This window comes from Fonsecaea pedrosoi (assembly GCF_000835455.1).
Source record: "Fonsecaea pedrosoi CBS 271.37 unplaced genomic scaffold supercont1.3, whole genome shotgun sequence".
NCBI lineage: Eukaryota > Fungi > Ascomycota > Eurotiomycetes > Chaetothyriales > Herpotrichiellaceae > Fonsecaea > Fonsecaea pedrosoi.
The window spans coordinates 96,107-122,181 of NW_013550613.1; the positions used below are offsets into that span (position 1 = coordinate 96,107).

Consider the following 26,075-nt stretch of genomic DNA (forward strand, 5'->3'; position numbering starts at 1 on the left):
AGCTCCCTGGCACTTGGACGACGACGAGCGAACCGTATGTACGTCTGCATGCGAGACTTCAACCGCCACGGGCAGTGCAAATGCAATTTCTCCCGTGATTCATGGTCAACTCCGCTTTCTCAAACCCTGGGCAACCCATTACAAACCAAGCACACATCTCCCCTCGTATGCTGAGGAACATCGGTCTGTCATGAGCTCGCTCCATTCCCTGGACTCGATATCCGCTTCCTGAGCTCGGCTGGAAACAAAAATGCAAAGGGACCCACTCTTACGAGGGGACGCAGAAATGTGCGTTCTACCTACATGCCTGTAGGTAGGTAGGAGGTGTGTCAGGGTTCGCTCGTCGTTGCTTTCCGGATGCTTGGAGACCAGATCAGCCTCACGCTGGAGATTATTTTCCATTTCTCACTCTTCAAGGACTTCCCTGGCTGCTTACCAGGGCGTGGGCAATGGGCACTTGAGACCCTGTCACTGTCTCGCCCGCCATCCAGGACTTCAAACAGGACTGGACAGACAACTTAACCCGCTTCAGAACTCATGCTTTTCGAACCCTTGAGACCAGGACCAACAGCAAGTGACCGACTCACTCTCTCCCTACGAGTACGAGTAGGCCAAAACGAGACCCTTTGTAAAAGCACTGATTTCCACACTCCCATATTCTGTTCATGTTTCTGTTTCTGGACACGATCTTGCAGGGATCGTAGGGATGTTCTGCCGCCTCCTCCGCGATTTTTTGGGCCAGAGGCACTCATCATCACCGTCACCATTTCCTGGCTACGCGTTCGCACATCGGATGTCCGCAGCAGACAGGCTACGCTGGTGGTTTTAATGTGACAGACACAGACACAGCGCCACTTCAAGCCACATTCCACATTTCGTTTGCTTCGCCCTTCCCATCCTGGGGGGTGTTTATTTTTGTCTCAAAAGGTACTCGTTCATCCTTCCCACCCCAACCACACAAGATGTTAGTTGAGCTCGTCACGCCCGCGAGCGGCAACCGATTGATTCCCCTACAAAGTCAAAGGTCCCACCCAAGAAGGCTTGCTGGGCTGATTATGCAATATTGATGTACTTCGTACGGAGTAGTTGTTGGATGGTAGGTAAGTAATGTCGTCGGGCTACCCAGTCGTGCCAGTGGATGACTCACAGAGGTTGATCGCACACACATGATCCAAAGTCCAAAGTCCTTGCCTCCCCTCACTTCCAGTACATCATGCCATGTCGGGACAGGACCCTTTCAGGTGGTGCTGGAGGAGGAGAGGCTACATGGTACCTGCGAAGGGCCGTGACAATTTCTCGTTCTTTTTCTTCGCAATCGACTTCCCTACTCTGACCTTATCTCCTTTCCCCTTATCCTTTCTGTCATTTTAGAAACGGCATGCCTCAGACGCACGCAGAAGCACGCACTGGCGGACAATATCTCCAAAGATGAACCTCGTACTCGAGATCTTACCGCCTGAAAGACAGGGTCGTGGCTAGTATGGCAGGGAAAGGTTCACTTTTTTCCTCTCATGCCATATGCATTTGCACAATCGATGTAACATGTCTAGCACGGAGACCTAAATTCTGCTGTGTAGCCCACATCTTACATCTCCATTCAATTTCAGTCTCTCTCATGATTGCGTGCTCTCTATCCCATGACGAGCCCTCGTAACCGTCATGTTCGTGTCCCCAGCATATGTTTGTCTACAGCATTCCAATACGTCAGCCCATCTACTTCCATGCACTTAATCCAGCCCACGGATCCTGGTCCTGTCCTCCGACATTTTGCCCACTCCCAACTTGTGCCTGCTGCGTCTGCCCTTGACCCTGACTCTGGCCTTGCTGCTGATTCGGTTGCCCATATCTGGCGGGATGTGTATAGTTCGCGTACCCGCCCGGTCCACTGGCCCAAACACCAGAAGGGTTTGGAGGGTATTGTGTTGTTGAGCCCCCGCCAGGAGGGCCAGGGGGCGGAGGGGGAGGGATGTAGTTCTGGGGCATATTGTATGGGGACGGCGAGGGTTGATAAGGCTGTTGTTGCTGGTAGGGTGCTTGGGATTGGGGTCCCTGTGGATGCGGCGAAGGAGTTTGATAAGGTGCAGCCGGCGGAGGCGCGCCTGGTTGGAGGGGAAAGGCATACTGAGAATACTGGTGGCTTGGGGAAGTGAATGCCAATGGTTGGTGATTTTGGCCAGCTGGTGGGAAATATGTATTCATGGAACCAGGCGGAGGTGAAGTGATTGGGGAGAAGCCATAGGAAGCCTGCTGCTGGTTCGGTGATGTCACGGACCTCGAAGGGTAAGCCATGGGATTATAACCAGAGGAAAGCGGTGCAGCTGCCCCTTGAGCAAAGGCGTGCTGAGATTCAATCGGCGACGGGTTCGTCGGCTGCGAAGGAGGCTGGAATTGATTTGAATATCCATTGGGTATAACGGGGGCCGGCGAATGACGGGGAGGAATCGTAAAGCGTGGGTCGGCGTTTGTGGTAGGGTGTGTTGGTGAAACTGGTGCCGGCGATCTGGAAGCCGTTATGGGTGGTAGAGGAGGAAGAGCAGGAGGGTCTGATTGCGAGGGCGACGTCGCCTTGGGTTCCATCGACAAGCGGTTCATCAACTCTTGCATTCTCTTTTGCTCGGCAGCAGCCTGACCATCCGCCGAACTGTTTTTCGCCTGTTCGATTTGATGAAGCAGTTGCGCTCCCTCTGCTCGGCGATTGCTGACGAAGGAATCAACGTTCTTCTCTAGACTGTCGACGCTTTCCTTCATCTCGCTGTAGAAGCCTTGTGCACGCATAAGTCCCTGAGCCAGGTCCTCGTGCGCATTGAAGACTCTTCGATACTTGCTCATAACACTGTTCTTGCTCTTTTGTATGGCATCGTACCTCTGCTGGTCTGACCGCACTCGCTTATCTTGCAGCAAATCACCGTATGTCTTGGTCAATTCTTTCAATAACGAAGACTGTTTGTGGACGGTCGAGATGAGCCGATTTTGGTGAGAGCGGAACTTCTCGAGCTCGGCTTGGAACAACTGGTTCTCTTGGTTCGCGATGGCCTTTTTGTTCAGGATGAGCACACTTGATATGTCGTCGGTGTGGACTTTCTCCTTCAAATCTTTCAGGACCTGCATTCGTTCGCGTTTCACGAGATTGAGTTTCCGTAAAAGATCTTCCACTTTGGCGATCTGGTCTGCAACGGACAAACCTCCCTCCCCGTAGTCCTCGTCGAGAAGCGTGCCTTCGTCTGCGTCTTTGGCTCTGTGTTTTGTCCCAGACCCAGCCCTAATCAACGCCTGTTGATACAGAATGTCGGCCTCGCCATGTTCGCCTGCGTTACGCATCTCTTCAAAATCACTTTCATACTGCCGCGCTGTCGAGAAAAGCTGCGCGTCACTGTTTGCAGCCTCATCCACCGTGTCACGGTAACTCTTGATATCCGCTCTCAGTGTCGACGTTAACCTCGAACTTGGTTGCTGGGTCCAGTCGGCTCCATACTTGGATCGCATCTTCTCGCACACGCTCTCCTCCATGTCCAGTTGTTTCGTGCTTTTAGCCAAACTATCCAACACGCTCTGCTTGTCTCTCTGCAATTGTTCAAAAGCTGCTGTAAAAGGTTGCTGGTTCGCCAGTTCCTGACACCAATGTTCAAATTCCCTGTCTACACCCATTTCTTGTTCGAGTCCGCCCTTCAAGACATTGAGACTATTGGGCAGCTTGAGGTAGTCGAGACTAGCAGCCATCTCTCCATTTGCTTGTTCAACCTTCTCCGCCTCGGATCGAATCAACTTCGCCTTCTCTTCGTCGTACATACTTGCTGATTCTGTGACTGACATGGGGACAATTTTCTGAAAGATGTCTGGTCCGATGATCCTTTGGATATCCTGACCTTGATATAGCTCGGAGAGGGGGATGGCTTTTGCCGCCGGGAGTTTTATGACGGGGGCCAAGGACGCTTCTGGTGGAACGGTCTGATGGTATATGAAATCATTGTCTTTGACTGAAGCAACCAGCTTCTCTTGTACACTCTCCATCTGTCTCCGGGTGATTGACTGTAGCGTTGAAGCGGTGTCAGACCCGAGATTTGAAGCAGAGGACGGTGACGAAGGAAAGGCCTTTGCGAGTGAGTAAGCCTGCTTGCTTGACTTCTCTGCCAGTTGTAACCGCGCAACTGCAGATCCCTGTTGATTCGTCTCCTCCTCTGCCAAAGCCTGATAGTACTCCGCCAGCGAAGAGAAGTGTAATGCTTTAACCTGGATCAACTTCAACCAAGAGGACTCAAACACCCCTCGTGCATGATCGGATTCAAGACCCTCCTTCGCCTGGCTGTACAGAAATTGCGCTTGTGCAGCAAGTTTGGCCAGGAGTGCTGGTTTCTTTCCGTCACGGACTTGTTTTTCCATAAACACTTCCTGCGCTTGGCCGAGAACAATATTGATGAGGGTTTTAATGGTGTCTCGATTTAAATCGGTGGAGGGCGCATGGAGGAAGTTCTCGTTAATGTAGGTGAACATGCCTGCAGAGGCTTGGAACGAGTGGTAGGCTGTCTTGAGGTCCTTGTCCTCTGACCGATTCTGGGCGGTTGCATGACAGGACAAGACAGCGGCTATGTTGAAGATGACACAGGCCTTCTCAAAGGCCAATGAGTACTGCGATGTAGCGGCGCGCGTAAAGGCATCAAACCACTGAAAAGAAATCTTGATGTGCGCTTCATCGATGGGGAACCGGAGGTCCAGCAGCTCTAGTTGTCCATAGTATCTGTAGAGCAAGTCTCTTCCAGATGCCGAGTCGGCGCCTGCGCCCCTCATGTCTTGCCGTAACCTGTTCAACGTTCCAATCTCTTCGACATATTTGCTGGGGTCGTCTCCATAGCTCGTGCGTATATACTGGGATAGTGGTTCGACCCAGCTCACCTCCGATGTGGTCTTGAGCGGGCAAGATATCATGGGCGCTTGTACCATCTTGATGGTGGTGGGGGGTATGTTTCGGGGAAAGAGGGACGAGGGAGATCAAGGTAGTGGGAGGGTATGAATTAACGCATCGAAGGACACAACTGCAATCAGATAATTCAGTCTCGAACGGTCAGGCGGTCTAGGTGCGATGGCCAGGAGAGGGAGGCGACTCTGGAGATATGTCGACACATGCAGGGCAATGCGGATGAAGTTGATTGATCGACGTCCCGCAACGAGTGATGCGAGTCTAAGACCCACTCGGCAGTATCGGTCAGGCAGCCTCGTAAGGAACTGGAGGTCTCATTCGCGTTATACGAGAATTATCAGGTACTCTCTGGGGGCCATGTCATGGTTAGCCGACTCTTACGGTCGCATAGAAGGTCATTGCTATATCAAAAAACTTTTTGGCATGCTTTTGGGTTTCCAAGCAGCACCAGTAATTGTACAAATAGATGGGAGTTTTGAGCCTAATCGAACACACCAACAGTGTACACACACACACATATACAGCACCGTAGACTCTCTCAAAAACGTCCACCCCAAGCAATATGTAAGTCGGAAAACCTCGCTGGAGGTCAAAGTCTATCGCCGTCGCTATGCATCGTGAGAATGCAGGAGATGGGTATTGTAGCATTCAAAGGTCAATGCGAACGAAATCAACCGGACCCGGATGCCTTCTTCGGCTCATCCTCGTCTTGCGCTTCTGCTTCTTTCTCTTTACCTGGCTTGTCCGGCTCTAGATTATCGTGCTGGTGGGTAAGTCGATGCCAGGTAGATTTAAGGAATCCTTCGTTCTTGTGATCAGCGGCCTTGTTGGACGGTTTCGATGCTTTACTGTCTTTGGCAGGCTCCCTGTGGGAATCAGTCATCGGCCTGCTCGTTAAAGTCTTCGATCCACTCACTGCTTGTACTTGTCCAAGTTCATGATCCTCTTCGCCGTCTTGTCGCCCATTTCGTCAGCTAGCATCTCGATAATAGTCCGCTGGTTGGCCGTCAGATATTTGGGCATCTGAACTTTGAACTCCACCCTGAGGTCGCCAGAAGAACCAGCACCGCGTCCACCGAGTCTCTTCATACCCATTCCGGGCAGTGTTATTCTGTCATTTGTTGATGTTCCTGTCGCAACCCTCACTTTGACTTCTCCATCCAGTGTAGGCACAACCACCTCCCCCCCAAGTAGTGCTGTAGTCAAAGGTATCGAGGCGGTATGGAGGATATCGGCCCCATTGCGACTGAACCTGGCATCTGGCGCTACCCGAATGAAGACGTACAAATCCCCGCGCTGGGTTCGTGCTTCGGGATTTGCTGACATTCCGGTGGGAGGGTAGTCACCGGCACCGGCTACTCGTAGACGCATTCCATCCTCTACTCCACCCGGGATATCGACTTCCACCGTTTCTCTCTTGCGGACCACTCCATTACCAGCGCACGTGTTACATTCGGAGCCTCTCGGTATAACGACTCCAGTCCCACTGCAAGCATCGCAAGAAGACGCCATCTGAAATCCGGCCTGCATGACATGGATCCTTGTCCCGGTCCCATTACAGCGTTTGCATTGCTGCCTCGACGAGCCCGGTTTCAAACCGTCGCCTTTACAGGTGCCGCATTGTACAAGAGGTGTGATGGTGATGTTTTTGGACACGCCCTTTGCAGCGTCCATGAAGGATATGTTTGTTTGTACCTCGATATTCTCCCCCACCAGAATTTCTTCCTGGAAAGGCCCTCCGGCCCTCCGCCCGCGGCGACCGCCAGTGAATGCGCCAAAAAGATCTTCAAAGTTGAACTCCGCGCCAAAGCCTCCACCAAACCCGGAGAAGGGGTTCGCTCCAGCAGCTCCGGAAAATGGATGCTGGTTCCCCGCGCCGGGATGAAAGCCGGCCCCTTGATCAAAGGCCGCTGCACCGTATTGATCATATGTAGCCTTCTTTTGAGGATCGTTGAGTAGCTCATATGCTGACTGCGCATCCGTGAATTTCTCCTTTGCGTTAGGGTCTTTGTTCGTATCCGGGTGGTATTTCTTCGCTAGAGCGTAGTATGCTTTCTTGATCTCAGATGCGGTAGCATTCTTTCCAACCCCCAAAGTCGCATAAGGATCCTTCATAGCCTGGAAAGTCGAGGTTGCGGAGAAATGTCGGATTTGACTCGACGGCGGTCGTGAGCATATCGATGATCTTTGTATTGACGGTCTTTTAAAGGCTGCGGAATCATAGAATCTCCTTGTTTGAGCTTTGCGAGTAAAGTTATTTCGTTGTCGAGGACGTTGAACCGTCCTTAGAATCGTCCGCATGGGAAGCGGAGTCGCTCCAGCCCATGCGGCTGGGCCTGCTGCGAGGTTCATGGAGAATTGTTTTCAGAATATGTTACCAAAACCGACTTGAGTGCATCGAGTCAAGCAGTCCGCCGAAGCCGAGTCGCGAGGTATCGCAGGATGGGTTTTTAAAATGCGTGGAGTTGATGTGACTGGTCCTGCTTCGAAACTTCCAGGCGCTTTTCGGCTTTTTTGCTCGGCAGAGTTTCCAATTCAAGCATCGCCGATACGATGATATCAAGAGAGCAATTATGCGAAGCAGAGTATTCGCAATGCACCATTGCCTGCTTCAACTTCCTCCCTCCCCCCTCAACTCCCCTCCTTCGTTGTTCTGGGTGGCCTGCATCTGACTTGGCCGCTACTGAATCCCTTCTCACTCTCCAGTACCTCTGCATTCTCCTGTCTTTCTGACTTGGACAGCAGCTGTCCGATCCTAACAGAGAATGCTTCGCGGCCAAACGTTGCCATGGAGGAGCGCACTCCGGGCCAATTCACGCCACATCTGTAGAGACTGCAGGAGACAGCTTTTGCAGAAAAATTCATTAGCGGCCTCCGCGACTACTCTGACTCCCTCGAGTTACCTGTCTATCGCCGCCCAGAGGGGATTACAAATACGCCAGTTCACCTCTCATCCTGCTCGCAGGAAAGACAAGCCTCCAGAGGATGATTCGCTGCCCAAGAAAGAAGAGGCCGAGACAAAGGAAAAGAAAGTCGAGAGTGAGCTGGATGACGCACCACGGACAGAAGATGCTGCTGAAGCCAAGAAACCCCCCGCCGAGCCGCAGCCTATACCTCAATCTGCGAGCGATGGCCGACCGGCGGCTGCAGGAGGCAGCGGTAATGACTCAAGCACAGGAACTGGACAGAGCTCCGGTGCTGGGGGCGATGGTAGCAGGCGTGGGCGGCGGAGCACACAGATATCCAAACCTACCATCCCAGAGACCTACCCACAGGTCATGGCTATCCCCATCGCGAAGCGACCTCTATTCCCAGGTTTCTACAAAGCGATCACCATCAGAGATCCCAATGTCGTTGCTGCGATAACAGAAATGATGAAGAGGGGACAACCCTACGTGGGTGCATTCCTCTTCAAGGACGACGCTGCCGACAAAGACATCATTGAGAAGATGGATGACGTCCACGATGTCGGCGTCTTTGCTCAAATCACTAGCGCGTTTCCCGTGCACGGTGACGAACACAGCTTGACTGCGGTTCTATACCCACACCGAAGAATTCGAATGACTGCCTTGATGCCACCATCAACGACAGGAGACGGGGCTTCGGTGGTCGAAGTGCAGACTGTCAAGGAAGCCAAACCTAAGACCGGTGGCACAGACAACAAGGGCGATGTTGTGGCCAGCTTCGAGGAACCTAACAAGGACCAACCTGCACAACTGAGTGTTTACGAACCCACTGCTTTCTTACGCAAATTTCCTGTTTCACTAGTCAACGTGGAAAATATGACAGAGCTACCTTTTGACAAGAAGAGCGGTGAAATCAAGGCGCTAACATCGGAGATTGTCAGTGTATTCAAGGAAGTCGCCAGCCTCAACCAACTCTTCCGAGATCAGATCTCCGACTTCAGCGTCTCACAATCCGCGGGCAATGTGCTTGAAGAGCCAGCCAAGTTAGCCGACTTTGCAGCGGCAGTTTCTGCCGGTGAGATCGGAGAATTACAGGACGTCCTGCAGACAATGGATGTTGCTCAAAGGCTGCACAAGGCTCTTGTCGTACTTAAGAAGGAGCTGATGAATGCGCAACTACAATCCAAAATCTCAAAAGACGTTGAGAGCAAGATACAGAAACGCCAGCGTGAGTATTGGCTTATGGAACAGATGAAGGGCATCCGAAGAGAGCTCGGGATCGAGTCCGATGGCAAGGACAAGTTGGTGGAAAAGTTCCGGGAAAAGGCTCAAAAGTTGGCTATGCCTGAAGCTGTGAAAAAAGTCTTTGAGGAAGAGCTCAACAAACTCGCACATTTGGAGCCTGCGGCATCTGAATTTAATGTGACAAGGAACTACCTGGATTGGATTACCCAGATTCCCTGGGGCCAGAGAAGTGCTGAAAACTTTGGCATCCAAAACGCTATGACAGTCCTAGACGAAGACCACTACGGCTTGAAGGATGTCAAGGACCGAATTCTCGAGTTTATTGCGGTCGGCAAGCTCCGCGGAACGGTGGAAGGGAAGATTTTATGCTTTGTCGGGCCTCCTGGTGTTGGAAAGACATCTATCGGGAAATCAATCGCTCGGGCGCTAAACCGGCAGTACTATCGCTTCAGTGTGGGCGGTCTGACTGATGTCGCCGAGATCAAAGGCCACCGCCGGACATATGTTGGCGCGTTGCCGGGAAGGATAATTCAAGCACTCAAGAAATGCCAAACCGAGAACCCTTTGATTCTCATCGATGAAGTGGACAAAATCGGTCGCGGTCATCAGGGAGATCCGGCGTCTGCGCTCCTCGAACTTCTCGATCCCGAACAAAACTCCAGTTTCTTGGATCATTACATGGACATCCCAGTCGATCTCTCCAAAGTTCTCTTCGTTTGTACGGCCAACATGACCGATACCATTCCCCGACCCCTCCTCGACCGAATGGAGTTGATTGAACTCAGTGGCTATGTCGCGGACGAGAAGAAAGCGATTGCCGATCGATACCTTGCGCCACAGGCGAAAGAACTTTCTGGATTAAAGGATGTAGATGTCAACTTGGACGAGTCCGCGATCGAAGAGCTTATTAACAAGTATTGCCGGGAATCTGGGGTTCGCAACCTCAAAAAGCAAATCGAAAAAGTTTACCGCAAATCGGCACTGAAGATTGTTCAAGACCTTGGTGAAGAAGCCTTTCCCGAAGCAGAGGCCCTGACGGAAGAGGGCAAAGCTGCCCTTGAAGAGAGCAAAAAGGACGAGTCAGATATCAAAGACACCCCGGAAACGATCGAGCAAGAAACGACTGAAAAGCCCCGGATTGCACTTACGGTTCCAGATTCTGTCCACATTACGATCACAAAGGACAACTTGAAAGATTACGTCGGCCCGCCTATCTTTACTGCTGACCGACTATACGAGACCACGCCACCTGGTGTAGCCATGGGTCTAGCCTGGACAAGCATGGGTGGTGCGGCATTATACGTCGAATCAATCCTCGAATCAGCTCTTTCTTCTTCCAGTCGACCCGGGCTGGAGCGGACAGGTAATCTCAAACCAGTTATGAAAGAGTCGACGTCGATTGCATACTCGTTTGCCAAGCACGTCATGGCGACGAAATTCCCTGAGAATACATTCTTCGACCACGCCAAAATACATCTGCATTGTCCCGAGGGCGCAGTCCAAAAGGATGGTCCTTCGGCAGGCATCACAATGGCGACTTCTCTGCTGAGTCTAGCGATGGACAAAGAAGTCGACCCCGCCTTAGCAATGACAGGCGAGTTGACGGTGACAGGTAAAGTACTCAGGATAGGCGGATTAAGAGAGAAGACGGTTGCTGCGAGGAGGGCTGGATGTACAAAGATTCTGTTTCCAAAGGATAATTGGGGGGATTGGTGCGAGTTACCAGAGGTATGTTCCTCTCTTCCGCGTTTCTTCCCGACCACATCGCCTGGAATGCCATGCTAACATTGATCGAACCACAGAAAATCAAAGAAGGTATTGATGGTCATGCGGTTGATTGGTATGATGAGGTCTTCGACATTGTCTTTCCCAACGTCAGCACAAAGGAGATTAACGCTCGGTGGAAAGAGGCTTTGGAGAGAAAAGAAAAACGTGGCAAGGGGAAGAGTAAAGATGGCAAAGACGATGACGACGATGACTGAGTTGACTCGCAAAGGAAAAAAAACTACCACTTCTCTCCCGACGGACTGGAACATCCTACGGCCATTCAACTTTCAACATTCAACTTCGGTATAAACATGTCATATTACATCTGAAACGGCAAAGGGACGGGAAAGATATATATGCATAGATATATAGATCGGGTTGTCCGAGACCGGTGATCTTTCGACTCGATGTACCTGTATACGAAGGAGCAACAGCCTTTGAGCCATCTAGGAGGACACGGAGTGGAATGGGTCACGACAAACACCGTGAGACATATCGACGGACTCCAGGAGCATTTAATACCCTCACGGGATGGTATTGAGTTGGTTACGATGTCGAATCCCTTCTCTTCTGCCAACAATGTATATTATTCATGCATCATCTCAAGAGGCGATAAAGACATGTTCTGGCCTTCACAGAGACCGAGTTACCTAGTTGTGCTAGTGCGGTCTTTCCGGATGTAAAGTTTCTCATATTTAGCCTTATACGACCTTCCAAGGACAGCGGCTCCAATGAAGTGCCGCGTCCCTGTCAGTCTACTCTTTCCATATGCATTGACTTGTCTCCCAACGGAGGGAGTAATCGTGTCAAGGCCTTTGTGAAGATACTTTGATCGTGAACCCCCGGTTGGGCCGGGAAGGATTTGGGCATATCCCTAGGTATTTCCAGGGACAACAGGGGCACCCCAGACTAGCTCCGATGTAAACTGCTCATAGGACTCGATAGGGGTGCACTTCCTTTTTGGGACTCTTAGAGTTCATTAGGTTCGCCATGTACGAGTACTCGATACATACAAGTAGGAAGGTACGAGAGCAGGCACCAACGAGATTGTGCTTACCGATGAGCCCAAAAGCTTCATCAAACCAAGCAACTACTAAGCCTTCTTGGCCCCATGAGCCCCACCACATGGAGGCAATTTGCACGCGCGAGGCTCGGAGGATTCTATTCCTGTCATCACTAACGCTCTCAAGTGTTTGTCTAGCTGCACACAGCGTGAGGAATCTACTTTCCGCAATGAATCCTTACTCATCGAACATCGTCGCCCACGCTAAACGGCACTTTCGTCCGCCCAAATGTCCCTCAAACGCCGTACTCACGAGCAAGCCTCATGGTGACGGATTAAAACATAAATACAAGGTAGGTGGTCCCCGAGTAGGAAATGTCCCCCCAGCATACAACTCTTCACAACAACTTTCTACTGTCAAATCGACCTTATTTTCGCGCATTTTAACTCAAGTCGCTCTTTGAATTCTTCTTTCTACCTTCTACTTAGATTCCAACATATTGTATTACCCCTTACCAAGACTCGATATGAAGTCATTCGTTACAGCATCTTTGCTCGCCCTTGTCGGCGCCTCCGCCGCTGCTTCGTCAAACCTCAGATTCGCAAAGCGCAACAACCCTGATAACAGCTGCGGAGCCGATCCTGGGTCAAGTGCTATTGCCAACGCCATCAATCAATGGAACAGTGATGTTGTCACTGTCAATAGTTTCCTGGAGCAGGCCGCATCTTTGGACCCTACCACATTGATGGCGGACCTTGCGAATGCCTTGACCGCCGCCCAAAATGAACCCAACCAACTCAACATCCTTGCGTGCGAATCAGACGTTAGTTCAGGAACATCTGCGCAGAACGCAGCGAACGACCTCTTCAATGGCTTTGAGAAAAATGTCCTTGTCCCACTGGGGAACATCATGGCTAACGCGGGCGACTCAAACAATGTCGCGACACAACTTCAGACCATCAACCAGTTCCGATGCTGCCATGTTCTTCCGGACCTCGATGCCCTTTGGTCGGGCACCGCAGAGGATGAGGGTGTTGCGAACATTGCCCCAATCTCTGCCCCAAGACCGAGTACCTGCGCGTCCACCAGCTGCTAGACACCGCTGCTTCCTGAAGGTGTAGGCGGGCCAGGATACAAGCACGAGGGTGGTAAAAAACATCTGTTAGATGACGACGAATACGGGTTTTGTTTCTGTCGAGGTCTGAAATGGTACTTTAGGTCATATTAAGCGACAAGAGGCCTAGGGAAAGGCAAGGCAGGAATGGCGGAGGCTGGATTTGGGCGGACCCCGATGGTTACACATTTGAAGTTTGGCGAAAGCAGAAGATACTCCAGATCGGAAAAAATGCGAATGACTTAGTTGCTAGCTCTAGACCCAGAGGTACTGAGTACAATTTATCATTCCGCAGAGTCATCTCATCTTTCCACCACCAATAAAAGTGAGTAGATTATTCGTATTTGACCCTTGGGCATAATATTTCGTTGTAGTGGGAAGTCGGTTGACGAGCCAATCAGCCTTGGCCATTTTCGGAGCCTCGCCCATGTATTTTTCCGACCGGCTTGGCAAGATTCTGCTGCCAAAAAACCGCAGTCTCCAAATGTTCAAAGTGACATGACCGGCTCGATATCAATTACCTTACGACATTTGCGGACGAGGTCGCAGAACAATTAGCACAGACGTAGCTATGCCTTCAACATATAAGAAGGACAAGCCGTGGGACACGGACGATATAGACAAGTGGAAGGTCAGCATTCTTTGCCATCTGTCTTGCCTCCACTGACGTTTGCGCAGATTGAAGAATTCAAGCCAGAACATAATCTCGGTGGCACATTCGCAGAAGAATCGTCCTTTGCGTGTCTGTTTCCAAAATATCGCGAACTCTACCTGAAGCAGGCCTGGCCGTTGGTGACCAAAGCATTGGAAAAGAGAGGCATTGCGTGTACACTCGATCTGGTTGAAGGTCGTATGGAAGTGCGCACCACCAGAAAAACTTTTGACCCTGCCGCAATCCTCGATGCCCGAGACCTCATCAAGCTGCTGGCCCGCAGCGTACCTGCTCCACAGGTGAGTCCTGAGTTGGAAAAGGCCCTCCCCCATGTCTGACAGTTTTCCTAGGCTATAAAGATCCTCCAAGATGACATGGCCTGCGATGTCATTAAAATCAGAAATTTGGTCTCAAACAAGGAGCGATTCGTCAAACGCCGACAGCGCCTCCTTGGACCGAACGGCTCCACGCTGAAGGCTCTTGAACTTCTCACCAACACCTACATCCTCGTCCAGGGAAACACGGTCAGTGCGATGGGCGGCTATAAAGGCCTAAAAGAAGTGAGAAGGGTCGTAGAAGACTGCATGAACAACATCCACCCTATCTACCATGTCAAAGAACTTATGATCAAGCGAGAATTAGCCAAAGACCCTGCCCTGAAGAATGAAAGCTGGGACAGGTTTCTACCAAACTTCAAGAAGAAGACTCTGAGCAAGAGACGGGTTCCCCACAAGGTTATTGACAAGTCCAAGAAGGTTTACACGCCATTCCCGCCGCCTCAAGAGAAGAGCAAGGTTGATTTGCAGATTGAAAGTGGTGAATACTTCCTTGCTAAGCAGGCAAAAGAAAGGGCCCGAGAACAAGAACGGCAGGAAAAGCAGAAACAAAAGAAGGAAGAGAGGCAGCGGCAGCGAGAACAGGCATTTGTTGCTCCCCGCGAAGATCTGGTGCAGAAAAAGGCGAAGCGGAAGACTGTGGATGAAGACGGCGATTCTAGACCAAAGAAGGTCAAGAAGATAAAAGGATGAGCAACCCTTACGACAACAACTTGGCTTGTGTATTCCAGATCGAAAAGTCAACGACCACTCGACCGCAACATTCATACCACTGAGAAATCCATTTCTTGTCCCGAAGCCGATGGTTGGAGTCGTTCAATCGCACGCTGCACGCTCCAGGACGGACTGGTCCTCGTTCTTACACGTCTCAGCGATATCTCGAGATATAACACTTCCGAGGAAACAATGCAAGCACTCCCCCATGCTTAGAATGCGCACTCCTGGAGACCGTCACATTTCTCTTCAATCACTAACAGTGGACGTGATTGGTTCGAGCTGAGAGAAACGACTTGCTATCTTCAAGGAATTTGGAGACGGTGCTATGCAGCATCTCCAAACCCTCTGGCACACACAACGACAACGCAGGAGTCAATGACCGTTCGGCTATTAGGGGCGAACCAGAATTTCGTCAGAAGCCGACGTTTTGAGTTTGTCTATCTCACGCCTTGCGGTTTTCATCATAGTGATTCTCCGCAAAATTCAACCTTTTCGAAGCACCACTGCGTTTTCTTGGCTCTGGGATGAACGCATCGGGCGATGCTTCGAAATCATCACCTTTCTCAACCGCCTATAACTGCACACTCGGCACATTGCATATGCTTGTCATAGGAAGCTTCAACCATGTTGGGGTGGACGTCAATAGCCGAATGTCGTGATGCATCAGACTATGCCAGAGGGGAACAAGTTGTGGCCGTTATAGGTATCCTGTCGCCTTACGATCTAGACCTGAAAGTCTACTCCTGCAGATTTTGACCGAGAGAAGTCTTGAATTTCAAAAGTATGATCTGCTTTTCTCCGCCACTGGTTGGTGGTGCATGCGGACAAGTACAATTCGAAACCTAAGCTACATCATTAGGTCAGCCATTGCCGGAGCGGAGCCCGTCCCAAGCCGTCTGCGGTCTCTTATTGGCAAGTTGTTCGCCAGCCGCTACGATCCCTGAAAGCGCCTCTGCTGGGGGCAAGAGGCCGTTACTGAGCACGAGAGGAGGGATGTATAGGTTGCCAGGGCTTCGGGGAAACTCGAGCTCAGAGAAAGGCCGAAGCTGCATGCCTGATTGAGGGGAATAGTTTCGCCGCTCCGGGGAGTAGCCTTGTGTGGGTGTCCGCCACATCCACCAATCAATGCAGCTCGCTCGAATTGATATTGAGGAGACAAGCTGGGCGGACTCGTCTGGTTTGAGCAATGGTCAAGATCTCCACTTATTTGGTCTGGGGCAGGTCACAACTTGTTGCCATGAGGGAGCAACGTGCAGACAACTTTGCTAGAACAGGTCAAGCGTTGCGACAGGAGTCCCGTCGGCCAAACTCACCTTGTCAAGTGTTCGCAACAATTCTGCTTCACAACGAACCACGACCAGTACTGAAACTCATCAGACGTATCCGAACCAGCGGCCTCTGAGAAAAGGTTCAATTCTCTCGGCTAGAGACAGGTGTGGCCCTCGCGGGGAGTATATATGGGTGCCAGTCATCCCTGCAATGATTTATTCATCATGATCACCAACAAAGTTCCTAGATCCAGATTCTCGTTCTTCAGACTTTACGGGACCCTTCGCTGTTGGCTTCACCCAAGCACATTCCCCGCCTCCGAGCTATATAATCCTCGCACTGTCCATCTGTTTTGCGCTGGGCCGCTTTCAGCCCACGTTGCTCGACTCTCCTCCTCTGCCGTGAACCAAAAACTAGTACATTACTTTCTTGAACCACCATGGATCACGACTCAGTCGAACGTCAGCCATCCAACGCTGATTCAGTTACCGGTCAACAGCGGCGCAAGAGTGTGGCCAACAAAGGCTTGACGGGTGCTTCGGCACTTACTGTCCGACAGTCTATCTTTCCCATCACCCTAGTCACATTGCTCTTTTTCCTCTGGGGCTTTGCATATGGTCTGCTCGATGTGTTGAATGCCAAGTTTCAAACATCCCTCAACATTACAGCCGCAAAGGCAGGAGGCCTCCAGGGATCCTACTTTGGAGCATATTTTATTGGGCCTCTGACATATTCTGGCTGGATTGTCCGTCGATTTGGCTAGTAAGTCTTCCATCAGGGGTTGGTTTGTGGTTGTGACAAAATCAAGCGATACTAACCTGTGTTTGCAGTCGTTGGACCTTTATCACCGGTCTGTGCATCTACGGCGTCGGTGCCTTGATGTTCTGGCCCTCGGCAGTCTATAAATCCTTTGGCGGGTTCTGTGGCTCTTTGTTCATCGTAGGGTCTGGGCTGTCGACGCTGGAAACGTCTGCCAACCCATTCATCGCGACTTGCGGACCCCCGAGATTGTCAGAGTTCCGCCTTGAGCTCTCACAGTCGTTCCAGGCTGTCGGATCTGTTGTGGCCCCTCTTCTGGCTTCGCGTGTCTTCTTCAAGGATACGCAGTCTACCGACCTCTCCCACGTCCAATGGACCTACGTAGGCATCGCGGCATTTGTCTTTTGCCTAGCGGTTGTCTTCTTCTTCAGCCCTCTCCCGGAGGTCACGGACGCCGACATGGCTCTTCAGGCGGAGCAATGCTCTGACTTGACCGGATACGAAGAAAAGCCCCTCTCGAAGCAATACAAGCTCTTCTTCGGAGTCGCCGCGCAGTTTACATACGTCGGCGCACAGGTTGCGGTTGCCTCTCAATTTATCAGATACGCCGAGGAATCGGCCGGACTCTCGAGCTCCAGCGCTTCTGACCGATATGCCATCGGTCAAGCACTCTTTGCGATTGGGCGGTTTGCTGCAGCCGGTTTGTTCATGTTCGTCAAGCCCCGCCTGGTTCTCATGCTGTTCATGACCATGATCATGGTTTTCATTGCATTGGCGATTGGTATCTCGGGAGAAGCCGGTGTGGCCTTCCTCTCCCTTGTGCTGTTCTTCGAGTCCTGCATCTTCCCTACCATCTTCACTCTCTCCATCCGTGGATTGGGGCGACACACCAAGAGGGGGTCCTCATGGATCGTGGCCAGCGTTTCGGGTGGTGCCTTGTTTCCTGCGCTCACCGGCCTTGCGGCCGACCACATGACCTATCACAAGGCCATGTGCGTTCCCTTGGTCGGGTTCTTTGTCAGCTTTGTGTTCCCTATCTACTTAAACACGGTCTGCAAGAGAGAGTTGGACGGTTTCCGCGAAAGCAAGATTGGCTACGTTGATGAGCGACGAGGAACCATCATTGGTGACATCAATGATCTCGAGACCTTCGAGGTCATGGAGAAAAGGGGGTCCGTGAATGTTGAGAAGGTGTGAAGACGGCACAATCAAACAGGAGGAGAGGAATGGTTGAGTTCATACGTTGGAGGGCACTTGTGATTCTTTATCAGGGCGCAATTGGCGGTGGGAAGAGATGATATGCCTAAATGATACCAACATTATTGTGCACGATCTTGACATTTCTTCCATCTAGCTCGCAACTCCCTACGGCATTCTCGTTGTAACTCAATCCCTCACTTCCCAGGGTGCGTCCTCGTATTACGAGTGTCTATGTCATCCATCACCTTTCCATCGTTGAACCAAAGCCTTGGGTGGACACACTCTGGACTGTGAGCTCATCGTTCCAAGCGGGGTCGGCGAAATGAGGGTCTGACAAGAACCAGTCAACGTCACAAATAGTCATGAGGCATTGACTTGGTGTGGTTTTCTCGTATTCCGCCTCATCCAATCCAATTGGACGTCGACCCTGCCTACATACAAGTCAAAGCAAAATTGGGTCAGCAATACAAGGGTCGCACAGGACGGAGCAGACTTAGCAGGGAACAACAAAGAGCGGGGGGTTCTGGCCTGGGTTGAGGTGCAATTTAGCAGGTTAGCTAAGGCCAATTTGATCCAGTAATGCCAATTGCCGTCAGCTTGGTCGACTTCGGCTTGCCCTTCTAGATCTTTTGGCATGCTGAGTAGCGCTCAATTTGACAACCCAGATCCCTTTGCCGTAGACTCGAATGGTATATTTGCGCTTGCCTAGACTAGGAATGTTGGACTCGACCCAATCGGCACCAAGAGTCCTGAACTGTCGGCTACACAATCATGTGTGACACTTACAGAATGGTGATACCTCTCGACAACCAAGGTCAAGTCGCACAGCATTTGACCAAGACGTGGATCTGCGGCATTGGTTCGCGTCGCGCGCGCCTTCCAACTGGGCTGGAGCTGAAGTGGGAAGTTCCGCTGCTCTACATCAAGCATCAAATGTGTTCATTTCAACCTCCTTTCGACTTGACGAGACTTCTTTCTGTCTTCACAGTAGCTCCAAATCAAGCTATACTCTGCTCCCATCATGTACGGCCGCGACCCTTACACCTTCATCAACGCCTCACACGTCCCGGACGCCGTCCTCGGAGTGATCACGAAGATTCTCATATCCTGGGATCAAGCATCCACAGACTACGAATATGTCAACGCCTTCCACCCTGATGGCATCCTGCATGTCACCCCTGAGCCGGCTGTCGGCGAAGCAGCCATGAGGAAACTACACGACGACATGATTCATTCGAACAACGGTCCCATTGTGTCGCTCCAACATTACCTTGACCGAGTCTTCCCCATGCCCGGCGCACCAGATGGGAAGACGGAAGTCGTTTTCACAGGGAAACTCACCAGTGTATTGAAATCTGGGAAGGAGGTTACCACGGATTTTGCCACCTGGATCGTAGCTCGCTCGGACAATACTGGGGTTCTGAAGGTGGAGTTGCTGCGAGTGTTTTCGGACACGAGCGAATTATTGATGAATATTGGTGAGATGATGGCGGCACAGAGCTAGCTCGAGTGATTGTACGGGATCACAGGGAGGCGAGGGAATGGGAGGTCCGTTGTGGTGGAGGAACAAAAGCACGCAAAGGACACCTCGCAGAAGGTGGCTCGCTGTGAAGGCAGCGCCCTGATAAAAGCGAGATGCGGAAGACATAATATTTAGCAGAGGCATTTACATCGAGAAAAGCCTCGTGGCAATCATGTTCCTGACAAGGCTGCGGCAAAAGGGGGGATAAACAGCGAGGCGCAGATACACTGGGATGCGGATGCCCATGATGCAGCAAACAACTTAATATAAGCGCACCGTCAGTAAAAACAAAAAGAATGTTCCGAATTCACCCTTGGCACTCATAGTTAATTCCATCAGTTCTGCAGCCCGTGATTCAGCCGTGCAATACCATGGAGGGTCGGGGGAGATGCCAGAAGGAACGTATAGCGAGGGGCTGGGCAGTGGAGAAATGGTGATGGCCTCTTTACCTGCACCTCCGCCAGTCACTTCATACCCCGCGACCGCAAGAGGAAATTTCTCGCCGGACCAACCTGTACTCAAACACCAGACACATCCCTTGTCTGTCCAATCAAGGCTCTCTCTGTTGATTGTCCAGACTCTATACCCGTCAGGCAATTTTCCTCCGCTCCATCTTTCCTCATTACATGAGGCTCACGAATCCCTTATATCTACACCATCACTTACGCATTGTCCTTTAGCCAACATGAAACTACAAGTCACCTCGCAAATTCACCCATGGCCTCACAAGCCGTCGAGGTCACGTCGATTCCTCAGCTCGTTAGGCTTGTTACCACAAGCCTGCAGCCCGCCTCAGGCGCAGACTATGTGGCATTGGTCATTGCGGCCGTGATTGTTGCGGGATACTTGACTAGAGGGACGCTGTGGGATAAGCCAGACCCTTATAGCTACATCTACTTTGAACGACCTCAACAGCGCAATGGCGTAGCGAGCTCGCAAACTCCATCACAGCGCAACATCGCAAAGAAGCTGTCCGAAACCGACAAAAGAGCCGTTGTCTTTTGGGGTTCTCAATCCGGAACAGCAGAACGTTTTGCCAGTCACCTTGTCAAGGAGGTGCAATCGCGGTTCGGACTTGGTGCGCTGTCTGCCGATCTTTCGGACTACGACTCGGAGTCTATCACTGAGCTATCGGATGGTCGATTCGCGATCTTCATCCTCTCGACGTACGGCGAAGGTGACCCCAGCGACAATGCCAATGGTTTTTGGGACTGGATCAACCGCGGATCACCGCATTCTCTTTCGAACCTACAATTTGCTGCGTTTGGTCTCGGAAACAGCAACTACAAATACTACAACCGCGTCGTCGATGTGGTGGTCGAAGCACTGACAAGGAAAGGAGCAACTCTTCTCTTACCGGCGGGTAAAGCAGATGACGCGGAACACTCTACCGATGAAGACTTCCTTTCATGGAAAGATGACCTCTTCGCTATGTTCAGGAGTAAACTGGGGATAGAAGAACGCGTGGTCGAATATCAACCTAGCATTATTGTCACCGAAGACGATTCTCTAGCGCTCATCGACATCCATCAGGGCAAGCCCACGCATTCCAGGGACAACCCCAAAGCCGCTGCGGCATGCTCACCCATTCGACCACTATCAGTCACGAATTCGCGGGAACTCTTCCAGAATTCCGAGCGAAATTGTGTCCACATGGAGCTTGACCTTGCGGAGCATCCTGAGATTCACTACAAGACGGGCGATCATCTTGCCGTATGGCCCACAAACCCGGAACCAGAAGTCGAAATACTTATCTCGGTTCTGCATCTACATGATCGTCAAGACTTTCCGTTAAGCCTCAAATCCGTCGATGCGGCAACTAAGCTCCAAATTCCGACCCCTACAACAATCCGTGCTCTTTTCCACAGATACCTGGAAATATGCGCCCCAGTATCGCGGAGCACCATCCAAGGACTCGCTGCCTTCGCTCCGTCACCCCAAGCAAAGCAGCGGGTCCTTGAACTTGGCCAAGACAAAGACCTTTACATGTCATTCCTGAAGAAGAACCACCTGACGCTAGGTCGGCTACTCAAGCTTGCCAGCCGGGGGGAACCATGGGCCAAGCTACCCCTGGCTTACTTGATAGAGGCTCTGCCTCTGATGCAACCGCGCTACTACTCGATCTCGTCAAGTAGCGTGCTCATCCCACGAAAGGCCGCGATCACTGCCCTCGTCGCTTCGGGTCATGTCCCTGAAAATCCAGAGCAGAAGATCCTAGGTGTCACATCCAACTATCTCCTTGCACTATCGCAGACACATCCTGCCTCTGCCGCAGCAGATATACAGGCAGAGAAGGTCACCTCTCCACAGTACGACCTCCTTGGTCCTTCTAACCTCCTTCACGGCACCAAGATCTTCGGGCACGTCCGCAAAAGCAAGTTCAAACTCCCCATCCAATCCAGCTGTCCCATCATCATGGTCGCGGCGGGGACCGGGATCGCCCCCTTTCGAGCCTTCATTGCCGAGCGGGCAAAGCTCCACGCCATCGGAAAACCTATTGGGGAGATGATGCTGTTCTTCGGCTGTCGCCGGCCCCAAGAAGACTACATCTATCGTGACGATCTGGAGCAAGCTCAAGCCGCGGTCGGCAAGCACGTCTTCCAGATCGTCACGGCCTTTTCGCGCGTGCCCGGCCAAGACAAGGTCTACGTTCAACAGCGCGTGCGAGAACACGGCACCCAAGTTGTCCAGATGATCGAGGAGAAGAGTGCAAACCTGTACATTTGCGGGCGCGCCTCCATGGCGAGAGAGGTCGGGTTCAATCTGGGTGAGACGGTGAAGGCGCTGAAAGGATGGAGCGATTCTGAGGTCAAGGGCTGGACTGAAGCGCTCAAGCGGACGGGCAAGTGGAGGGAAGATGTTTGGGGATGAAGAAAGGGGTCTCACACAAATTAGAAGAGCGTTCTCTCTCTCCGTGTTCAGTTGAGACGTGTCATTGAGATTTCACACCACACGTGCTGCCCTTGTTCGATAAGTGTCCGACCAACGCACATTTTTATAGATGAGGTAAAACGACAATTCGAATAAAGGTGCGACCTACAGTACCACTCTAACTCTTCAAACGCTTCATATAAGCAATGTCAGTCGTGTTCAGGTCTGCTATATTAATCACAATTTCACCAGGCCGTCTCCCTCCCCCTTGATATCATGAGACAATCAAACATAATATACAACACCAATCAGAAAAACATCAAAGGGATCATAGAACCGCGCCACACGTCGTTCACTTCGTGAAAAAGCTCCACAACCCGCGGATGCCAACCGCCCAAGCCACCTCTGAATTGATGGATCTCGTTTTTGACATCGAGATGGCTGAACGCCTCTTCGTTCTCCTCGGCCAGAGAGAGGACCTCGAGCCCACAGTGAAAGATATACCGCACCAGGCCACAGTCCCGTTTGACTTCTGTGTGGCGTCCATTAACACGAGGACATTGCCTTCTTGTGCAGAGCCATGGCTTCTCGAAAGCCGCGTTGATGAGGTACAGGCCGTGGGCGAGGTAGATGGAGCGTTCAATTGCCTTTGGTGAAGCGACTTGGGCTTCCTCCCGTTCCACCGTCTGCTTCCTCCCCCACCACTGCATGCGGTTGGGCGACATAACCTTAGGCGTCAACCACTTGCTCTCATGTTTGTAGCGTTTCAGGAGACTGCTTTGAAGACTATGAAGCGCAACCCCGTAGTCAACGAGACGCGGATTGCGGCTGCTACCAGCAACACCTTGAGAGAAGACCGCAATTCGGTATGCTTCAAGCTCTGCAAACAGTTGGGCGATGTCACCGTTGACCCCTCTTCCGCAGAAACCAGCATGCTCCCAGAAAGCCATTCCAAATGGTTCGTCCGTTTCTCCCGGTGTCAAGGTGGCCAAGATGCTGTCAAAGGAGCAATTACCATGACTGAAGCACTAATTGTCTGGAAAATATTGCCGGTCGACGTCGTCAAGGAGAATTCTGCAGAAACGGTCCAACACGTTCGGAGACTCCACAAATACCTCCATGTGCCGAACGTGATTTCGCCATTTTGTAACCTCTCCACGAAGTCTGTGTCTCCCTTCATCCGCACAGGCAAATTTCGTAGGCGATGGAGCATTGTTCGTCAACTGCAGCTGTTTCATGATATGAGGGTCGTGCATCGTGGCAAGCAAGACAGCCAATCTCGTACCCAGCAACTTGAAAAAGGGCCTAACGACCCGAGGGCACGCAAAGAGACTTCGAACTGCAGATCGGTCTGCCGTTCTTACGCGACTTTGAGTATTTTGGTCAAAGGCTTCACCGAACAGGAGTGAAAGTGGCCGCAGGTTGCCCCACGCCGAAGTGAGCAAGATCGAGCGTTCAGGGTCATAATGGAGAGGCCTAGGAATATGAACATCTGTTTGTTGCTGAACATCATACAACGACCCCATGGACAGTGAGTCCAAGGAACAACGACGAAACGGCATAAGTCGAGCAAGTCCTCCCCTTCTGGACGGGGTGTGTAGTTCGGGCGACGAGGGTTTCGTGAATAATAACAATGCAGCTTGGTGGATGCTCTGCGAGTCGGGTTAGTAACTGGTAAAGTAAATATGCCATGTTGATTCGAAACAATTAGGGACGTGAAGAGGGATCTGGACACAGAAATATAGAAGACATCTGCCCTTACTAGTGCTTTGGGGTGAGAATCTTCGGATGTTTGAGGATCTGAAGGAGGCTCAGGAAGATGGTAAAGGACCAGCGAAGGAGGAAAGGACGGGTCATGGTTCAGCTCGGCATATCCGGTGGACTGATCACGGATTGTCGCTTGAACAAGGACGGAATGTTCTGCACCTGGTAGGTTACGCAAAGGGATGGTGTCGTATCTCGCATATTGCTGGCTGTCGTTGAGGCGATTCAGGTAGCCTTCAGGATCAAGAGCATATGCTAACGGTGCTGAGGATTGACTCGGTAAGATGAAGTGATCCATGTCTAGAGTTGATACTCGGGATTTTGCGCAACAGTGGCCGTGTTTCGTCGAAGAGGAGAGGGCAGAGGAGAGTAATGATCGAGAACTCACGAGCTAAGTGGAGAAGATGAAAAGATGCGTCAAATAATCTGGCGTACTGGAGATGACATACATAAGCCTGGCCGGCCTAAATAAAAAGCAAAGGGATGAGCATTTGAAGCTGCTGTTGTGATGCAAAGGAGGCAACGTCTTCTGTTCGACCAAAGGATTCCGGTAGACATGAAAAAGGCAGGAGGGAATCCAGGCTGAACTGATGCAATGAATGGCAAGCACGAGCATCTCGGCTGCCTCCATGCAAATCTATTCGTGATACTCATCTCCTGTCCAATCGACGAACAGGTCAAGTCGCTGAATCGGTACATGTGATTGAGAGCGCTGGGTCGCGGTTGCAGAAAAAACGCTGAAACGGCACTGTACATTCCTGTGGCAGTCTATCTCCCATGATACTCGGACCCAGCTGTCAAGGATTATTTAGATGTGAAGGAAAACGTGAGAAAGCCGGCCACCCAAAAAGTGGCCATTCATCATTTGCCCGGGTATTTGGCCTTTCCAAACGAGAAGGGTACGTAACGGTACTTGATCATATGTTGGATCTGTCGTCTCACTGGGATGCAATGTCAGCGACGGCACTCGCTCGTGGAGGATGGATCAGCTCACTAGTTAGGGAGAAGAGGATCAGCCAGTACATAACGAGCACAGGCCAGAAGACCGGCAGGTTGAAGATCTCAAACCAACTGCAGAGAAAGCTTATGGTGATAGCTCTTGTTGCAGAATGCCAGAACTTGAACTCGGGCAGCCTTCTGATGAACGGTCTGAACTCGTCATCATTCTTGGTGGGCAGAGATGAGCCTTCACCATCCTCGAGTCCCTCGTCCTGCGACAGGCTGGGATCGAATTTGGGCTGAAGGAACGCAAGGAAGAGATTGAGCAGGTAAATGCCCAGACAATAGGCGACGATATACCAGCCTTGAGCGACAATGATCCGGAGGAAGAAGAGAAGGAGGAGCACAGCGGTTGCCGACCATCGGTAGGCGACGTAGGGGGTTGATTTGTCGAGGTAAGTTTGGTATTGCTGCAGGAGATCTTTGTTAGCGGCCTGAAATTGTTTCCCCTCTTGGAGTGCCAGTTCATACCCTTAGCAGCTTATTGCTCTGTGTACTTATGGCGTCGAAAGGGGTAGTTTCCGGCTCAGGTCCGTCCATAGTGGCAGCGCTCGTCGGTAGTGTTGCGGAGATATAGGGCCTGCGCATGCAGTTCAGGCGCGGTTGGGGACAAGGTATGGGTGAGGCGCGCACAAGTTCAGGATGTCTGTTCCAACGAAGAACAAACTCGTCGTAGAGTTAGAGACGATATTTGGCGACAAGGAATGAAATAACAATGTGGCGAGATGTGTTAAAGGGGGTGGAAGTCTGTTTGTTGAAGCCACGTCGTGTTTTTCACTCGTGGCAGCCGTTCACAAAACTTGGGAGTGGAGGCTCCAGAGCGCAGGGCAAACGTCCAAAACTGCGCCTCACTAGCCACACCCGCTTCTGCCTGTGGCGGCAAGTTTGAATGCTAGCAGGCTAGTTAATCCGTTCCGGGGTCCTCATGTCTTCCCGCGGCGAATCGTCGGTGGTCGGCCAAAACTGCGGACCAGCAGCCGAGGACAAACAGGTGGGTTGCGGGCTTGGGCTTGTGTTGTGCGGTGTCGAAGCTGTGTCA

General features: G+C 51.5%; 10 protein-coding genes across 10 annotated transcripts; 6 read left to right on the plus strand and 4 right to left on the minus strand.

Moving 5' to 3' along the window:
- Positions 1 to 1,713: 1,713 nt before the first annotated feature.
- Z517_03896 (uncharacterized protein) lies at positions 1,714 to 4,935 on the minus strand (the record flags this gene model as incomplete). The annotated part of the gene is made up of 1 exon (XM_013429227.1): positions 1,714 to 4,935. The coding sequence occupies one exon, from the start codon at positions 4,933 to 4,935 to the stop codon at positions 1,714 to 1,716; it is 3,222 nt and encodes a 1,073-aa protein (XP_013284681.1).
- A 647-nt stretch (positions 4,936 to 5,582) lies between these two features.
- On the minus strand, positions 5,583 to 7,264 carry Z517_03897 (chaperone DnaJ; the record flags this gene model as incomplete). Its single annotated transcript, XM_013429228.1, has 2 exons — positions 5,583 to 5,778; positions 5,829 to 7,264. 2 exons carry the CDS (start codon positions 7,262 to 7,264, stop codon positions 5,583 to 5,585), a joined length of 1,632 nt encoding a protein of 543 aa, XP_013284682.1.
- A 413-nt stretch (positions 7,265 to 7,677) lies between these two features.
- Z517_03898 (ATP-dependent protease La) lies at positions 7,678 to 11,045 on the plus strand (the record flags this gene model as incomplete). Its single annotated transcript, XM_013429229.1, has 2 exons — positions 7,678 to 10,791; positions 10,866 to 11,045. The coding sequence occupies 2 exons, from the start codon at positions 7,678 to 7,680 to the stop codon at positions 11,043 to 11,045; spliced, it is 3,294 nt and encodes a 1,097-aa protein (XP_013284683.1).
- Positions 11,046 to 12,360: 1,315 nt separating this feature from the next.
- Z517_03899 (uncharacterized protein) lies at positions 12,361 to 12,930 on the plus strand (the record flags this gene model as incomplete). The annotated part of the gene is made up of 1 exon (XM_013429230.1): positions 12,361 to 12,930. The coding sequence occupies one exon, from the start codon at positions 12,361 to 12,363 to the stop codon at positions 12,928 to 12,930; it is 570 nt and encodes a 189-aa protein (XP_013284684.1).
- A 589-nt stretch (positions 12,931 to 13,519) lies between these two features.
- Positions 13,520 to 14,628, plus strand: Z517_03900 (KRR1 small subunit processome component; the record flags this gene model as incomplete). The annotated part of the gene is made up of 3 exons (XM_013429231.1): positions 13,520 to 13,579; positions 13,627 to 13,899; positions 13,951 to 14,628. 3 exons carry the CDS (start codon positions 13,520 to 13,522, stop codon positions 14,626 to 14,628), a joined length of 1,011 nt encoding a protein of 336 aa, XP_013284685.1.
- A 1,732-nt stretch (positions 14,629 to 16,360) lies between these two features.
- Z517_03901 (uncharacterized protein) lies at positions 16,361 to 17,877 on the plus strand (the record flags this gene model as incomplete). Its single annotated transcript, XM_013429232.1, has 2 exons — positions 16,361 to 16,683; positions 16,752 to 17,877. 2 exons carry the CDS (start codon positions 16,361 to 16,363, stop codon positions 17,875 to 17,877), a joined length of 1,449 nt encoding a protein of 482 aa, XP_013284686.1.
- Positions 17,878 to 18,901: 1,024 nt separating this feature from the next.
- Positions 18,902 to 19,384, plus strand: Z517_03902 (uncharacterized protein; the record flags this gene model as incomplete). The annotated part of the gene is made up of 1 exon (XM_013429233.1): positions 18,902 to 19,384. One exon carries the CDS (start codon positions 18,902 to 18,904, stop codon positions 19,382 to 19,384), a length of 483 nt encoding a protein of 160 aa, XP_013284687.1.
- Positions 19,385 to 20,119: 735 nt separating this feature from the next.
- On the plus strand, positions 20,120 to 22,273 carry Z517_03903 (uncharacterized protein; the record flags this gene model as incomplete). The annotated part of the gene is made up of 1 exon (XM_013429234.1): positions 20,120 to 22,273. The coding sequence occupies one exon, from the start codon at positions 20,120 to 20,122 to the stop codon at positions 22,271 to 22,273; it is 2,154 nt and encodes a 717-aa protein (XP_013284688.1).
- Positions 22,274 to 22,581: 308 nt separating this feature from the next.
- On the minus strand, positions 22,582 to 24,335 carry Z517_03904 (uncharacterized protein; the record flags this gene model as incomplete). The annotated part of the gene is made up of 3 exons (XM_013429235.1): positions 22,582 to 23,301; positions 23,389 to 23,925; positions 24,036 to 24,335. The coding sequence occupies 3 exons, from the start codon at positions 24,333 to 24,335 to the stop codon at positions 22,582 to 22,584; spliced, it is 1,557 nt and encodes a 518-aa protein (XP_013284689.1).
- Positions 24,336 to 24,898: 563 nt separating this feature from the next.
- On the minus strand, positions 24,899 to 25,576 carry Z517_03905 (uncharacterized protein; the record flags this gene model as incomplete). Its single annotated transcript, XM_013429236.1, has 3 exons — positions 24,899 to 24,978; positions 25,032 to 25,446; positions 25,508 to 25,576. The coding sequence occupies 3 exons, from the start codon at positions 25,574 to 25,576 to the stop codon at positions 24,899 to 24,901; spliced, it is 564 nt and encodes a 187-aa protein (XP_013284690.1).
- Between the last annotated feature and the right edge of the window lie 499 nt (positions 25,577 to 26,075).